The 17,676-nt window shown below is 40.2% G+C and overlaps 2 protein-coding genes across 2 annotated transcripts; both read right to left on the bottom strand.

Annotated features, from left to right (window-relative positions):
• Positions 1-7,472: 7,472 nt before the first annotated feature.
• On the bottom strand, positions 7,473-9,077 carry LOC122004957 (berberine bridge enzyme-like 18). Its single transcript, XM_042559839.1, has one exon. It carries the CDS (start codon positions 9,075-9,077, stop codon positions 7,473-7,475), a length of 1,605 nt encoding a protein of 534 aa, XP_042415773.1.
• A 6,731-nt stretch (positions 9,078-15,808) lies between these two features.
• LOC122004950 (berberine bridge enzyme-like 18) lies at positions 15,809-17,432 on the bottom strand. Its single transcript, XM_042559826.1, has one exon. It carries the CDS (start codon positions 17,430-17,432, stop codon positions 15,831-15,833), a length of 1,602 nt encoding a protein of 533 aa, XP_042415760.1. The 3' UTR covers positions 15,809-15,830.
• Positions 17,433-17,676: the final 244 nt, after the last annotated feature.

Here is a 17,676-nt window from a genome sequence, read left to right as displayed (position 1 = left end):
CCGGACTCGCGGTAGAGGTTGAGGGGGTGGTTGAGGCGCTCTTCTTTCTTGCTTATTGGTGGAAGGAAGTGGTCTTTCGGCCTTCCTTCGAGCTGCTTGTGCTTCTTCCACCTTGATGTAAGAAGCAACTTTTTCCACCATCTCATCAAAATTCCGAGTGAGATTTTTGATGAGATCTCTGAAGAACTCTCCCTCTCCCAATCCATGAGAAAATGTTCTCATCAGAATTTCTGAAGTGGCAGTGGAGACATCTTGAGCCACTTGATTAAAGCGGTTGATATAACTTCTTAAGGGCTCAGTCGGCCCTTGCTTCAGAGCGAAGAGGCAATGATCCGTCTTCTGATATTTCTTGCTGCTAGCAAATCGGCGCAGAAAAGCTGTTTTGAAATCCATAAAATAGGTGATGGACCCTTGAGGTAACCCATCGAACCACTTTAAGGATGAACCAGCTAAAGTGTTCAGGAAAACTCTACATTTAACAACATCACTATATTGATGCAGTAGAGCTGCATTTTTGAATTTTCGCAAGTGCTCCTCCGGGTCCTTGCTCCCATCATATTCTCCAATTGACGGGGCTCTGTAACCTTTAGGCAGCCTTTCATTTAGAATCCTGGCCGAGAAAGGTACTTTCTCGTCCGGATCTTCAGGGAACACCTCGCGTATGACAAGGGTCTTTCCCTTCTTCGAATCCCGCGGCAGTGAACTCTCAGCTATAGATGCTTGAAGCTGCTCCTTCTTAAGCCTTTGTGCTTGGGGCTCTGGCTGATAATATCCTATAGCAGGCTCACGATAAGGATGTGGAGGAAATACCTCAGGCTGTTTTCTTTTGGAACCCCGATCTAAAATAGGGAGGGGCTCCTTAGAAGCTTCGGCAGGGGCTTGTCGTGGTCGTGAGACAGTTACCTGTCTCTCAGAGGCTGCCAACCTTTTGGCTTCCTTGAAGAGCTCGTACTCTCCAGCGGTTATAGTGACGTGAATGCAGCCAGACTCCTCCATCATCACGTTCCGGAACAGGTGGTCGTGTTCCCACAGACGGCGCCAAATTTGATCCCGTCCAAAAGCTGAGTTGGATGAAGGCGGGCCTTGTTGTGCGAAAAGTTGACGGAGAGTCGTTGAAATGCTGAATCAGCGAGGTACTCCCTGGAAAAGTTCGCAAGAGCGGTCCTACGGAGAGAAACAATCAGGATGATGACGCTATTACTCTGCACACACTCAGACGAGTCCACCGTGTTGGTTGCTACTCGGAAAACCTAATGGTTCCACTGTACAAAAAATTTTGTACAAAGGTCTGAACCTTTTCCTAGCTACCATGTGTTCTTTTAAATTAAACTTGGATCGCCTACGAAACTTAACACGTTTGATCCAAAATTTAATCTATTTGTTCTTTTAGGTTTTGACTTGGATCTCCTGCGGAACTTAACACGTTCGATCCAAATCACCTAAGTTATTAATTCCATTAAATATTAATTTCCATAATTGGTTCCCAGTACTGACGTGGCGAGCCACATGGCCTTCTTGGATATGGGAGCAACCACCACCGACTAGACAAAACCTTTTAAGGAAAGTTAATATTTAATTGCCTAAAATAACTTTAGGTTAACCGAAAAAAACAATCAAATCACAAGGAAAAGAAGAAAACATAAGAACACTACATCGAAAATAAATTCAAAATACTATAATCGTAAACCTCTTGTATTTGGTATTATTTCCAAAAATAACTAGTATGATGCGGAAAGGAAAAATTACTAGTTATATCTTTTAGAAAGACCTCTTGATCTTCTACCGTATTCCTCTTCTAACCTCGGACGTTGTGTGGGCAACGATCTTCCGAGATGAGAAACCACCAAAGCACCTTCTTCTCCTCCTAGCTAGGTTCGACCAAAACAAAAACTTTACCAAGGATGAAGAAAAAAAAACACCAACCAAGCTCCAAGGGATGCAAGCTTTCTCTCCTTCTTCTTCTTCTTCTCCAAGTAGTATCCGGCCACCACAAGAGTTCCAAGCCAAGAAGGGTTTCGGCCACCACAAAGAGGAAGAGAGGGAGAAAGGATGGCCGGCCACAACACCAAGGAAAAGAGGGAGAGAATAATAGAGGTTGTAACCCATGAAGGCACCCCAACCCCTTCTTTTATATTCCTTGGCTTTGGCAAATAAGTAAATTTATTTATAATAAAATTTCCTTAACTTTCCTTGACAACAATTAATTAAGAAAAATTAAATAAAATTTCTTAATCAATTAATCATGGCCGGCCACCTCAAATAGATAAATTAGGAGAGTTTCAATCAACAAAATAAAACTTCCTAATTTGTTTCCGGAAATTTTAAAATAAAATTCTCTTCAAAAATCCCTTCATGGTTGATAAAAAGAAATTTCTATAATTTTATTTTTCAATATGTGAATAATTTTACAAAGAGAAAAAATAAAATATCTTTCCAATCTACAAATAAGGAAAGAGATCTAATCTCTTTCTTTAATCTTTTGTAGATCCTTTTAAGAGAGATATTTTAATTTTAAATTCTCTCCAATAAATTATATCTTCCACATAAAAAAAAATTAAAATTAAAATTCTTTTTAATTTCATTAGGGCCGGCCCCCTTTAGCTTGGGTTCAAGTTAGGGCCGGCCACCCATAAACCATGCTTAGGCCGACCCTAGCTTGATCCCCAAGCTAGCTTGGCCGGCCCCCTTTAGGTGGGTATAGAAGGTGGGTATAAGTGGGTATAGTACTCTATAATTAAGAGGCTACGATAGGGACCGAGAGGAGGAATTGGTTTTGGTCTCCCGATAAAATTAAGCATCCCGTGTTCGCCCCGAACACACAACTTAATTTTATCAATAATAATTCATTCCACTAGAGGACTATTATTGAACTACCGCACCAATCCCAAATTATATTTTTGGGCTCCTTCTTATTATGAGTGTGTTAGTCTCCCTGTGTTTAAGATGTCGAATGTCCACTAATTAAGTGAGTTACTGAAAACTCATTTAATTAATATCTTAATCCAAGAATAGTACCACTCAACCTTATCGTCATGTCGGACTAAGTCCACCTGCAGGGTTTAACATGACAATCTTTATGAGCTCATCTTGGGGACATTATCAACCTAGATTACTAGGACACAGTTTCCTTCTATAATCAACAACACACACTATAAGTAATAGCATTTCCCAACTTATCGAGCTTATTAATTTATCGAACTAAATCTCACCCATTGATAAATTAAAGAAATAAATATCAAATATATGTGCTTATTATTATATCAGGATTAAGAGTACACACTTCCATAATAACTGAGGTCTTTGTTCCTTTATAAAGTCAGTATAAAAGAAACAACCTCTAATGGTCCTACTCAATACACTCTAAGTGTACTAGTGTAATTATATAGTCAAGATAAACTAATACCTAATTACACTACGACCTTCCAATGGTTTGTTCCTTTCCATTTTGATCGTGAGCTACTGTTTATAATTTATAAGGTACTGATAACATCCTCTTCTGTATGTGGCACCACATACTATGTTATCTACAATATAAATTAATTAAACAATTACAACTAATGTAGATAATTTGACCCAATGTGATTCTTTATTCAAAATAAATGTTTACAAAAGCTTAGGCTTTCAGTATACACTCTAACACACCGATCGTTAGAGACCAAAAACCAAGGAAAAAGTCCCCGGGTCAGGCCCTCCGACGCTCAAGTCAGGTACTTTTTCCCCAGAAATCACAGAGAAAGGACGAAAAGTATATAACTGGTAGGAAATAACGAGTGAGCATACTTGCGTAAGGGACAAAAACATCCCTTTTTATACTGCAATGGAGGCTTCTGGAACCTGGTGAATGTCAGGGAATGTTGGATGTTAGGCTTTGTCTGGCGGTGGTCGACACGTGGCTTTCTCTTATAGGCTGGCGGAGGAACCAAGAGTAGTATGAGCCTCCCAATGTTAGAATATTCCCTGACATGTGATGATTGTTCTCTGACAGGTGGTTACGATTCCTTGCATACCTATTTGTCATGTAGTGTCTAACCTCCTGACCCACCTTTATCTACGTTATCCGAAGCATGTACATCCCGACCTACACGAGGGATCTAGTTCTTGACCTGCATTCACTTATCGCTATCCAAGGCATGTATGTTCCGACCTGCACGCTGGGTCTGATTCCTGACCCGCATCTGCTTATTGCTATCCAGGGTATGTATGTTCCGACCTACCGCATCTGCTTATTGCTATCCAGAGCATGTATGTTCCGACCTGCGCGCTGAGTTTAACTCCAAGGCATGTAAGTGAACTGAACTTAAGTTCAGGTAAGAGTTTTATGAAAATGTCAGCCAAGTTTGACTTGGACTCAACATAGTTAAGTACAATGTCACCCTTAGCTACATGATCCCTTACAAAGTGATGTTTCACTTCTATGTGTTTAGTCCTTGAGTGGTGAATCAGATTCTTGGTTAAGTTAATTGAACTTATGTTATCAATTGGAATTTTAATATTTTTGTATTCTAATTGATAGTCTTTTAAGATATGCATCATTCATAATAGTTGAGATGCACATTCCCCTAGGGCTATGTACTCAGTTTCAGTAGTGGATAAAGCAACATAGTGTTGCTTTCTGTTTGACCAACTTACTAGGCACTGACCAAGAAATTGACAGTTACCACTTGTTCTTTTTCTATCTAGTTTGCATGGCATAGCTAGAACTAGTGTAGTAGTAAGGGCTTGCTTTAATGTATCGAAGCTCTTTTGGCAATCTACACTACACTCAAATGTGAGGTTCTTCTTCGTCAAGGCGGTTAAGGGCACTGCAATAGAGGAAAACCCCCTTGATGAGTTTCCAGTAATAACCTACTAGTCCTAAGTGTTGGTGCGGGAAGCATCCAACGATCGAACCTGAGTTTTGATAATGGCAAAGGATTCAAAGTTAAGGTGTGTTGTGATCTAACATGCTTGACTAAGTGTTTCAAGAAAGTCCTAACTGTAGTTAGGCAGGTGAAAACCCTTGGGAGTGGTAACCCTAGGTCATAGGGGGTGGTAACCCTATGCGGAAAGTCTTGATGGGTCGAATGTTTCAGGCAAAAGTCCTAGGGGGTAACCCTAGGTGGAAAGTCCTGGTGTCGCGAACCAGATGAAAGACTGGACCAGCCGGGAAGCGGAAGTCCAGTAGAAAGTCCGGAAGCATCAAGCACCGAGTAAAAGTCCAGTCAATCTGGAGGATCACACTGGCATCAGGTAAATCTCCTGAGTGGAGTAAATGAAGACGCGTTCCCCGTGGAGGGAACAGTAGGCGTCGGGTCAACCTAGGGTTTCCGGTTGGAAATCCGAAGTCAGACCCGGACAATCCGGAGACTGTCATTATATTCTGTTATCATATTTACTATTGTTTTGTGCTAACTTTATTTTGCAGGGTAAGTGTTTGGGACTAACACTTTTGCAGGAGCAAAGGAGCACAAGTTAACCTCGGATGAACAGTGTCTGAGGCGCCTCCATGGAGCTTGGAGGCACCTCGGGTGTAAGCCGAAGCCAGCTGTCCAGAGGGGTTGGAGGCGCCTTGAAGGAAGCTCAAGGCGCCTTGGACTGGAGGCTGAAGGCGCCTTGGAGATCAGTGAAGGCGCCTTCAAGTGATAAGGTTCGACTAGTTCAGCTCTTATCTCCGTGGCTGATTCGGCTCACTCAAGGCGCCCTGGATGGGCTTTAAGCCGCCTTGAGCATGCTATAAAAGAAGGTCACGAGTAGCTCTTCAAAAGATCAATCTCCTAGAGCTCTTTCTCCTGTGCGCTGCTTACGTGACGACCTCAACGTGCTGTTTCAAGATCCCGACGACCCAGAGCACCATTTATTTAGATTCTGTCATTCGGTATATTTTCCTTATTGCACTAAATTGTATTAAGCTTGTAATATTTTCGATCTTATAGTTGTTGCCCACCGAAAGCGGTCAACGACCGCGGCCCTTCGAGTAGGAGTCGAGATAGGCTCCGAACGAAGTAAATCCTCGTGTTCATTCTGCGTATTTGTTACTTTTCTTTTTCGCTGCCTTACTCGTACGATTTTACGATTCCGAGAAACGAACCGAGTGAAAGCCGCGAGCGCTATTCACCCCCCTCCCTCTAGCGCGTTTCGATCCAACACTAAGAAACTGTGAATATCAAATACACTTTTCAGTACTGTCCACTCCATCACTGCTTCTACTTTCGAAGGGTCAACTACTACATTACTAGTAATAATATGTCCCAAGAATGTTACTTCCTCTAACCAGAACTCACACTTACTTAATTTGATGTATAACCTGTGATTCCGCAAGGCTTCTAAGACTACCCTCAAGTGTTGTCTATGCTCTTCTCTGTTCCTGGAATAAACAAGGATGTTGTCTATGAAAATGATGACAAACTAGTTAAGATATCTGTTGTGAAAGTCAACGGATACAAGAATGAACACTTTTATGAAATTTAATATATATATATATATATATATATATATATATATAAAAGTTGATTGGTTACGGCTTGGTTCAAGGCGAGTGGAGGTTAGAAGTTGTGGTGAGCCATAGAGCGATCACGGGGTCATTAGAAAGGGAGTTGAGTCTAGGATGGATAATATATATATATATATATATATATATATATATATATATATATATATATAAAAGATGGTTGGTTACGGCTTGGTTCAAGGCGAGTAGAGGTTAGAAGTTGTGGTCACTAGAAAGGGAGTTGAGTCTAGGATGGATAATAACTTCATTGACATTTCTTTTCAATAGGTTTTAGAGTTTATATGACATATATAAACTCATCTCATATTTCTGCATGATTACTATATATATATATATATATATATATATATATATATATATATATATATATATATATATATATATTAGATTTGTGTTATGCTTAATGCGTAACTTAAATTTTGAAGTATTTTAAAGGATACTTTTTGTATATAATTTGAGGAATGTGATTGTAATACCTTTTTCCATATTGATAGAATTTATTAGATATTACTATACTCAATTGGTATTAAAATTAATATGAATAGGTATTATAACATCCACACAAAATCTCTCTCATATACCTAGATGCAGGGTAGGATTTTAATTTAACTAAATGATAGTTATATTTAAAATTATTATTATTATTTATTTTTAATAATAATAATTTAAATTAGGTAAATAAAATTAAAAATGTATTTATTTAATGTCAAAATAAAAACTATAGATGAATAAGTGAATAACGGGCCCTAAATAATAAGGGTTAATGTGAGTGCCCTTAAGTAATAAGGGTTAATGTTAAAAAAATAAATTTTAAAGAATCTTATTATTATTAATAATAATAATAATAATAATACTTAATGTTAAAATAAATTTAAGAGAATGGGAAGGTTTTCTGACAAAGTGACGGATATTATTAACATCGACCGGTACAAATGCCATGATATTGTAATTAAATGCATTCAAATACAAAGCATAAGGAGTTTATTCACCAAGCAGCAAAAGGAGGGATGCCTTGTTCGTTCCAGAAGTAGTTATCGGGGTCAACTCGGGCCTTGACTTTCGCGAGCTTCTCAAAGTTGTGCAGGAAGTATATACTTCCCCAAGCGCTTGCCTCCTTGTAGCTCGTCCTGCCTTCCTCTGTGCTGATCCCCAAGTCGATGTCCTTGTAGTTAAGATACGCAGCTCTCGGATTGCTCGACACGTGAGGGGTCATGTAGTCGTAGAGCCTCCTCATCCATGTCAAGTGCCTCTCCGTCACCTCCGTCTGTGTCTCAAACCACCTCATGAAGTACTGAATGTTATACAAATTCCCCTTCCTGTGAGGGAAGGCAATGGCATCGTCCTCTATCTCCCAAAGCCTTCCACCCCATGGCTCAAGGATCATCGCCAGAGGCTCCTCCTCCCCCTCCATCATAACCTCCCAAATCCCCTCCCATGCTTTCTCGGAGATGGGCTTCCTCACGAAGTCCGACTTGCCCTTGAAGGAGCTGTTGTACACCGGCCGCCGGTCCAACAGCACGCTGGTATCATTCAATGAATGGCCGTCGAGGGAGAGAGCCGTCTCCACCCAACTCAACTCGTTGCAGTCCTCGGCCCTCACGCCCAGCTCGGGGAAACTCTTATTGATGGCCTCGAGCATACCGCGACGGGGCCCGAGGAAAAGGCCTTGGAAAATGACCTGGATCGTGCGGTTCACCGGCGCCTCGCCGACGGCTAGCGCAATGGTCCTGAGCCATAGATCGTCGGCGACCCGCGGCGCGATGCTCTGCCATGAATGCAGCAACCTCGTGGCACCCTCCTCCAGCGTTCTGCTCACGGAGAACAGCGTCAATTGGGGCGGCACCGGGACGAGTCGCAACTTGTAGGCCACGACGACGCCGAAATTCGCCGCGCCGCCTCCTCTTATCGCCCAAAACAAGTCTTCCCCCATGGTCTCCCTGGTCAACAGCTCGCCCTCGGCGTTGACCAGCTCGGCATCCACGATGTTGTCGGCGGAGACGCCGTACTTCCTCTGCAACGACCCGATGCCGCCGCCGCTGAACTGCCCGCCGACACCGACCGTGGTGCAAACGCCGGCAGGGAACGCGGCGGTGGTGCTGGCGGCAGCCACGTGGTAGTATACCTCGCCGACGGTGGCGCCAGCGCCGACCCAGGCGGTGCGGGCTTCGGCGTCGACGTCGATGGAGCGGAGGTCAGAGAGGTCGAGGACGGCAAACGGTTCGTCAGTACTGATGAAGGAGACGTAGGAGAGGCCCTCGTAGTCATGGCCGCCGCTGCGGACGCGGAGGCGGACTCCATGAAGGCGGCCGCAGAGGACGGCGGCCTGCGCGTCGTGGGCGACGGAGGGGAGGATGAGGAAGGAGGGAGTCTCTGCGCCGGAGGAGAGGAAGCGGAGGTTTTGGATGGAGGAGCGGTAGAGGGTGGCGAAATTAGAGGTGTCGTTGGGAGTGTAGATCATCGAAGGAGAAGAGGAAGATCCTCCGGTTGCTTCGAGAAAGCAATTGAGGAAGTTGGCTTGTGTATCATTTGCTGCGTGAGAAGTGCAGAGGAGGAAGAAGAAGAAACACAAGAAAATGACGGCGGACGCCATTGCAAGGTTGCACGTTGCCCTCTGTAACACGCTCTCGGGTCCTTAATATCGAGATTAGGCATCTCCAATTGTTAAGGAATGAATGAGTTTTTTTAGAATTTTAACCTGTCATATTAATATTATAAAAATTCATTCAAATATTTCCAATGATTAAAATTCTAAGAGCATCTCCAATAGTCTGAATATTAATGAACTTTTCAATTTATAATTTTTAATTTAATATAATTTATCATTTTATTTAATATTTAATTATTTTATAAATTTAATTATAGTCATTTATATATTTTTAATTTATCTCAAATATATTTATTTTTAAAAGAAAAAATATAATTTTAATTATTATTAATTATTTATAAACTGAAATATTATAATTAATTCATCAAATAATTTATTTTTTAATTATTTAAAAAGATCATGTACATTAATTATTGACTTCATCTTCAAAAAGAAAAACATATTTTAAAACTCAAACATGCTCTTGAATTAAAAATCTCAAACCTCCTCTACTCAATTATAAAAAATTTTTAAATGAGATTTTTAAATTTTATCACAAATCTCACATTAGAGATGATCTTTGGAAGATGCCATATTTATCATAGCCACGCAAGTACTTTTTATAAAACTCTTTGCGGTTTCACAATTATTATTTTATCCCATATTTTATTAGAAAAAAATAATAACACTCAATAATAACACTGATCTCAGATAATTAGCATTGTCGGCCCTACTTAAATATTTGGCAAATAATCTTTGTCGGAGCTTGCGGTGGCCGCTGCCGCCGGTCGCTAGCCGCCGCCGGTCCCCGGCCGCACGCCAGTCCCCGGCCACGTGCCGGTCGCCGCCGATCGCCCGCCGCGCGTCGATCGTCGGCCGCGCGCCGCTCGCCGGCTGCGTGCCGGTCGTCGGCCGCTCGTCGATCGTCGGCCACGCGCCGGTCGCCGGCCACGTACAGGTCGCCGACCGCCGATGGTCATCGGTCACCAGCCGCCGTCGGTCGCCGGCGGTCGTGCGGCCGCCGGCCGCCGATTGCCGGGGGTCGCCGGCGGTTGTCAGCCGCCGATCGCCGACGATCGTCGGCCGCTGATTGCCGACGATCGTCAGCCGCTGATCGCCGGTGATCATCGGCGCCCGTCGGCCGTCAGCCGCCGGGGGCGATGGTGGGCGGTGGCAGTGGCGGCAAGTGAAGATAGGCGGCGACATACTGAGGGTATATTTGACATTCAAATTTTTGTTAAAAGATGACCTTATAATGTAATCGGATTACAATGTATTTGTTTTGTAATCCAGATTACAAAAATATTCATTATATTTTGTAATCCAGATTACATTACATTACAAGTTAAAATTGAAACCCAATAAAATAATCAATCTTGTAATATAATCTGAATTATTATAAGACAGATTACACCCTACCAAACACAATCTTAATTAATTAGTTATTTTATCCGTATTGAAAATTGACCTAGTTTATCCCATATTCTACCAGCATTGTCGAAATGTCTCTAAATGTGTTTATAATTCATATACACAGTATGCGTAACATTTTCTGACCATTCTGCTTTATAAATCATTATGGGTTGATTTGCAAATTGAAGAGGCGCAATTTATGAAAAAAAATAAGGTTGGAGTATGACCGGCTAAAAAACTTAATATATATCAAATTAATTATAAATTTAATTAATCTCATTGATTAATCCTGAGATGAACGATCAGTCCCATACAATTTTTTCAATGACCACTAGGATAATCGAAAAGTATACGCGATGAGCAAATTCTATAAATACATCATAGTCGTGATGCCTGAATGATAATCTAAATATATGTCAAACCTTTAGATAGAAGTCTTATTTTATTCATCGAGAAAACATATATTATATAATGATACAACATAATATGAATTATAGTAAAAAATTAAGTACTAATTAAATGCTAATTAAGATGGTCTATCCTACTATAATTTAGAGAAAATAATCTTAACTAATTACAGCAAAAATTGAATACTGCTAACTCAGTGAATATTTTTCCTAACTCCAATATAAATATCCTACTACAATATCATAGCTTGAGACTCTATTAATAATATCATAGAGTATGAAAAAACGTTGGCCTGTAATTGTTTTACTATTAGTTTATTTGATGTATTGATTCGATTCGTACTTTCTCATAATTTAAAAATAATTATATATATATATATATATTTCAAGTAAACAGTGGGTATATGAAGATGGACAATTTTAATAGGTCTTTATTAAGATTTCTTGATTTATTTTAGTAGTAAAATTTTTTATAGAGCCTAATTAATCATGATTAATGAATTCGAAGATTTGAATATTTTATGCCAATTAAAAAAAATAAAAAGATATCAATTAATGATATGCTTCATATCGATTAAAATGCATTTAAAAATTTAAAGATCTGGCAAGCAAAGTTTATGTTTGAATGATCATGCGTTTTGATTCAGTAAACATGTATGCCACATAATTGATATTTTTTATTTTTTTATTTTTTAAAATAACAACACGTTAAGTGGGATGGAAAATATATATTATTTTGATTAAAATAGCCTTATCCAAATATTAATATTGCTATGCGTTGACTTTTGATAAGAGGGCACTTTTTTTAATTGCTAAAATAGTATAATCATATTTTTATTTAATAATATTTTTGTTGGGGCAAGATTTGATTAAAACTTGTACACTATAGAAATTTTAGTTGAAATCTTTTAACATTAATTAAAACTGGTCAGGAATTGATTAAAATGGCGCAAATTTAGTGAGAATTAATTTAATTTGATCAAAGTATTATTATAGTAATTTTAATTAAAATTTTTGTAATGTAAAATGGTTTAGTATATCTGAATCCAAGAAAAGTTTTATACTCATGAGGCATAAAATTTACCTTTCAAAGTCTATGTGTTCACACATAGAAGATGAGAGGATTTGTATGAATAAGATTTCTTATGCATCTGCGATAGGATTATCATGTATGATATGTTATGTACAAGATTCGATGCATCATATCCTTTGTGTCACAAGCAAAAACTACTGGTGCAGCGGGGCCAACAAGAGGGGGGTGAATTATCTGTAAGAAGAAAAAAAAATCTCTTCGTTCTTTTGACTTGTATTAGTAGCACAATTCTAATTAAGCAACAATAATAGACAAAATAACAACTTAAAAGGAAATAAGTAAGAGACTATGATTTTTACTTAATTACAACCTAAGTGGTTGTTAATTCAAGACGGTTGCAAAACTCTACTAAAAATGTCTCCTTTGATGAAAGTAGAGTAGCCTCTTATACTCTTTGAAAAGCTCAGAAAATTGCTAGGAAGTTAATACAGAAGTTGTTATCTATTTCCTAACTTCAGGGGTCTTTTTTATAGCCCCTGGAAAATCTTATCCGAAACAGGAAGGCATCTCCTGTTTACTCGACGAAATTTTGAATCGATATTCACCCCTCCCCTCTATCGAACGATCACGATCCAACAAGTGGTATCAGAGCAAGTACCGCTCTGATTTGGTGCAACCACCAATCAGATAGGGGGTGAAGCTATTTTTTTTCTCCTTTCCTTGTCGATTTTCAATTTTTCGTATTATTCCAAAATGGTATTATTACCTTTTTGGGAATTTTTTCGTTGCATTTTATCTAAATTGGTGCAACACTGATTCAGCTTTTTATATTATTTCCTACCGCACTGCTAATCCAAGACCAAGTCTTGGGACCTCTCTTGTCTATTTGTTTGATTGTGTGCAAATTAAAATGTCTTAGAGTGAAGGCTTCAGCACGGTACGTCCTCTCCTATTCAACGGGGACGATTTTCCGTACTTAAAAAAAAAGGATGGAAGTCTACCCGAAGACGGACTTCGACCAATGGCTCAGCGTCACAAACGCCTACAAAGCACCAGTTGACATTACTTGATCCGAAACAATGGACTTCGGACATAAAGAAGAAAGCATCAACGGAGAACAAGGCAATCAACATGCTACAATGCGGACTAACAAGGGAAGAGTTGAACCGGGTAGGACCGCACCAGAATGCGAAAGAACTTTGGGACAAGTTGATCGAGCTGCACGAAGGAACTAGTGACGCTAAGGTAACGAAACGAGACTTGCTATTAAATAGAATTTTTAATATAAAAATATAGGAAGGAGAAACGGCGAGTCAGCTTCACGCGAGGATCAAGGACATCCTCAACGGGCTCCACGCGATAAGCCACCAGATGGAAAATCGAGATCTGATAAGGTACGCGTTAAATGCTTTTTCATGTAACTCTCTGTGGGAATCCATCGTGGATGTCTACAAAATTTCAAAAAATTTGTCTAAATTAAAACTTGACGAACTATTTTATGAATTAGAGTTACATGAGCAAACTAACACTAGATCCGAGAAAGGTATTGCTCTGCTTTGCAGGTTCCTCCAAGAAAAGAACAAAGAACAAGCCTGAACCCAAAGACGAATCTGACCAGTATTCTGAAGACGAAGAGTACCTGGTGAACCTGGTAAGGAAAATGCTCATCGGGAGGAAGAAGAGCTTCAACAAGAAGGACTTGCAGAAGGTCAGTTCTCCAATCGAACCGAGGAACGTAACGTGCTTCAGATGCAACAAGAAGGGGCACTACAAGAACGAGTGCCCAAGATTGAAGAATGACAAAATTAACGAAGCCGACCAAAAAGAAGGCCCTCAAAGCAATGTGGGACGACTCATCTTCGAAAGAATCGGAGGACGAAGATCAGAAGAACCAGAGTTAACTCACACTGATGGCCCGCGAAGTAGAGTCGAAGAACGAATTGGAAGACGGGTCTGAACCTGAATCAAGCCACGAGTTCGTACTCATTTTCGAAGGTCCTGAAGAGGTATACCTAAATTTAAATAGAAAGTTTTTTAAAATTATATCTTGTTTAAATAGTAAATTAGTTAAATCAGAAAACAAAAACAAATTGCTCCTTGAGGAGAATCAAAACCTCAAGGAACAAATTACAAAAAATAATCCAACTGAAGATCTAAGATTGAGGAGGAGAATTTATCACTAAAATTAGAAATTAATAAATTAAAAGAAATGTTAAAAAAATTTACAACAAGATCTAAAAATTTAGATTTAATTCTAAATAATCAAAAAGTAATTTACAACAAAACCGGACTTGGCTATAAGTCAAGTTCAAATAAAACATTTAAATCATTAATAACCCAACACAACCAACAAGTAAAGCTTGGGTTCTCAAAGCGTATTTAACCACACAAGTAGGAATTAACCAAGACTACATACCCAAAGACAAAATATTTTATGTAAAGTCAAATAAATCAAATAAAAAACTAGAATACAAACCTAGACAAAAAAAATTCAAAATCTGAATATTTTAAAACTCACCAAAACTTAGACTATCATCAAGTAAATTATAACTATAAAAGAAATAAACATAAACCAAGAATGAAAAATTAAATTAAAGGTCAATAATTCTGGGGGAGGCTCCAGAATAGCTGGCACCTCAAAAACTAACCTACCTGACAAGATAATCCAAACTAATCTACGGCACTCAGGACAAATTAGAGAGGGGTTCAAGTTTAACTTGAAAAATGGTACTGGTAAAGTTTTGGATGATAGTACGTCAGGAAAGCTTAGTCTATGCATGTCTAGGAAGATATGGCTTCGACCTGGTGCATTTGACTAAGTGAAACTGACCGAAGCTACCATTTATGGATCCTAACCAGTTAGATGAAGGCTTTGTATTAAGTCCAGTGGATAGGACTATTTGGAAAACCTCGAAGGCATGATTACTCTAATGATGTTCAAGTGACTCACCATAACCCAGAAGTTTATCTAAAGAATGTCTATTTGTTGGACCCAAAGCCAAACCTGAATCTAACACAAAGTTAAACCAAACCCTAAAATTGAAAATAATTCATCTCACAAAATTATATGATTTCCTGATTGAAAACATAGATCGGGTGAGATGACTAAGGACTCAATTAAATTAAAATTTAAATATCAAATTAAATTAAAATTAAAATATTAAATTAAATTAAATTAAAATTAAAATATTAAATTAAATTAAATCAAAATAAAAATATCAAATTAAATTAAAATTAAAATATTAAATTAAATTACAATTAAAATATTAAATTAAATTAAAATAATATTAAATTAAATCAAAATAAAAATATTAAATTAAAATTAAATTTTTTTAACTTAAAAATTTATTTCAACTTAAAAATTTATTTCAACTTAAAAATTTCTTTTAAAATTTAAAAATTTATTTTAAAAATAAAACTTAATGTTTTAAACTTAAAAAAATTATTTTAACTTAATTTTTTTTTAACTTAAAAATTTGAAAGGTAAGATAGCATACTTTTCATTGGATTTAACTTTGAAAGCTCTATGTATAATCTAAAATTTGATATTGACTTTTCCAAATTGCACGTACGGATATGGATTCAACGTCGAGATTTCAAGCCCACATGCATATCCAAGGTAACTTCCTCAAACTACTCTATGCAAGTGGAGGTGCCAGCTGAAAGCGTAGAATCATCTTCCTCAACGTAACCCTATATATTCTCGACAAAGATATATAGCTTATAGCTAGCGCATGCAAAGGGCTCAACAAGCTAAGAGTCTTGGCATTAATTAATGCACAAAACGTATTTGTTATTTGTGTAGAACAACATAATTTATTATTTGTAAATAATTCCTTTATTTAATGCATTCAAATACGTCCAAAGCAACTGTAAGTAATTATTCCTGTGACATCCACTAATGAATTAAGCAGTATAAGGAGGGATGCCTTGTTCGTTCCAGAAGTAGTTCTCCGGGTCAACTCGAGCCTTGACTTTCGCGAGCTTCTCAAAGTTGTGCAGGAAGTATCTTCTTCCCCAAGCGCTTGCCTCCGTGTAGCTCGTCCTCCCTTCCTCTGTGCTGCTACCCAAGTCGATATCCTTGTAGTTGAGATACGCAGCTCTCGGATTGCTGGACACGTGAGGAGTCATGTCTTCGTAGAACTTTCTCATCCATGTCAAATGCCTCTCCGTCACCGCCGCCTCTGTCTCGAACCACCTCATGAAGTACTGAATGTTATACAAATTCCCCTTCCTGTGAGGGAAGGCAATGGCATCGTCTTCTATCTCCCAAAGCCTTCCGCCCCACGGCTCAAATATCATCTGCAGAGGCTCCTCCTCCCCCTCCATCATAACCTTCCATATCCCCTCCCATGCCTTCTCGGAGATGGGCTCCCTCACGAAGTCCGACTTGGCTTTGAAGGAGCTGTTGAACGCCGGCCGCCGGGTCAACAGCCCGCGGGTATCATTCCATGCACGGTCATCGAAGTAGAGAGTCGACTCCACCCAACTCAGCTCGTTGCAGTCCTCGGCCCTCACGCCCAGCTCAGGGAAGCTCTTCTTGACGGCAGCAAGCGTCGCGCGACGCGACCCAAGGAATAGGCCTTGGAATGTGGCCTGGATCGTGCGGTTCGCCGGCGCTTCTCCGATCGCAATCACCAAGGCCCTGATCCATAGATCGTCGGCGAACCGCGGCGCGATGCTCTGCCATGAATGCAGCAACCTCGTCGCACCCTGCCCCAGCGTTCTGCTAACGGAGAACACCGTCAGCTTGGGTGGCACCGGAACAAGTCGCAACTTGTAGGCCACGACGATGCCGAAGTTCGCCGCGCCGCCTCCTCTTATCGCCCAAAACAAGTCTTCCCCCATGGTCTCCCTGGTCAACAGCTCGCCCTCGGCGTTGACCAGCCTGACATCAACGACGTTGTCTGCGGCGAGGCCGTACTTCCTCTGCAGCCACCCAATGCCGCCGCCGCTGATGAGCCCACCGACACCGACCGTGGGGGAGATGCCGGCAGGGAACCCGGCAGTGGGGCTGGCGGCAGCCACGTTGTAGTACACCTCGCCGAGGGTGGCGCCAGCGCCGACCCAGGCGGTGTGGTCTGCGGCGTCTACCTCGATGGAACGAAGGCCAGAGAGGTCGACGACGGCAAACGGGCCATCAGTACTGGAGAAGGAGACGTAGGAGAGTCCCTCGTAGTCATGGCCGCCACTCCGGACTCGGAGGCGGATGCCGTGACGGCGGCCGCAGAGAACCGCGGCCTGGGAGTCGGGGTCGACGGAGGGGAGGATGATGAAGGAGGGAGTCTCTGCGCCGGAGGAGAGAAACCGGAGGTTTTGGACAGAGGAGCGGAAGAGGGTGGAAAAGGAGGTGGTGTTGGGAGTGTAAATCTTCGAAGGAGAAGAGGAAGATCCTCCGGTTGCTTCAAGAAAGCAATTGAGGAAGTTGGCTTGTGTATGATTTGCTGCGTGAGAAGTGCAGAGGAGGAAGAAGATGAAACAGGAGAAGATGATAGTGGTGGACGCCATTGCAAGCTTGCATGTTCTTCTGCGTAACACGCTCTAGGGACCTATATAGAGATCGAAGACGCAATATTTATCCAAAAAAACCCTCCTCCTCCTCCTCCTACGTTTTGAAAAGATCCATCTAGTTTCACAATTATTAAATTGTCACTTATTTTAAAAGTATTACCGAAATGTCTCTAAATGATGACTGATTATTGTTTATAATTCAAATATACACAATATCTTTTGCAAATCAAATTATAAGGCA

The sequence above is a fragment of the Zingiber officinale genome, chromosome 1A (assembly GCF_018446385.1).
Source record: "Zingiber officinale cultivar Zhangliang chromosome 1A, Zo_v1.1, whole genome shotgun sequence".
Classification (NCBI taxonomy): Eukaryota; Viridiplantae; Streptophyta; class Magnoliopsida; order Zingiberales; family Zingiberaceae; genus Zingiber; species Zingiber officinale.
The sequence above is the reverse complement of the archived record's forward strand: the minus strand, read 5'-3'. Positions and strand labels throughout refer to the sequence as shown.

Bases quoted from the DNA above. Each gene is read 5' to 3' on its own strand.
- LOC122004957 (XM_042559839.1), bottom strand. From the start codon at position 9,077: ATGGCGTCCGCCGTCATTTTCTTGTGTTTCTTCTTCTTCCTCCTCTGC.
- LOC122004950 (XM_042559826.1), bottom strand. From the start codon at position 17,432: ATGGCGTCCACCACTATCATCTTCTCCTGTTTCATCTTCTTCCTCCTC.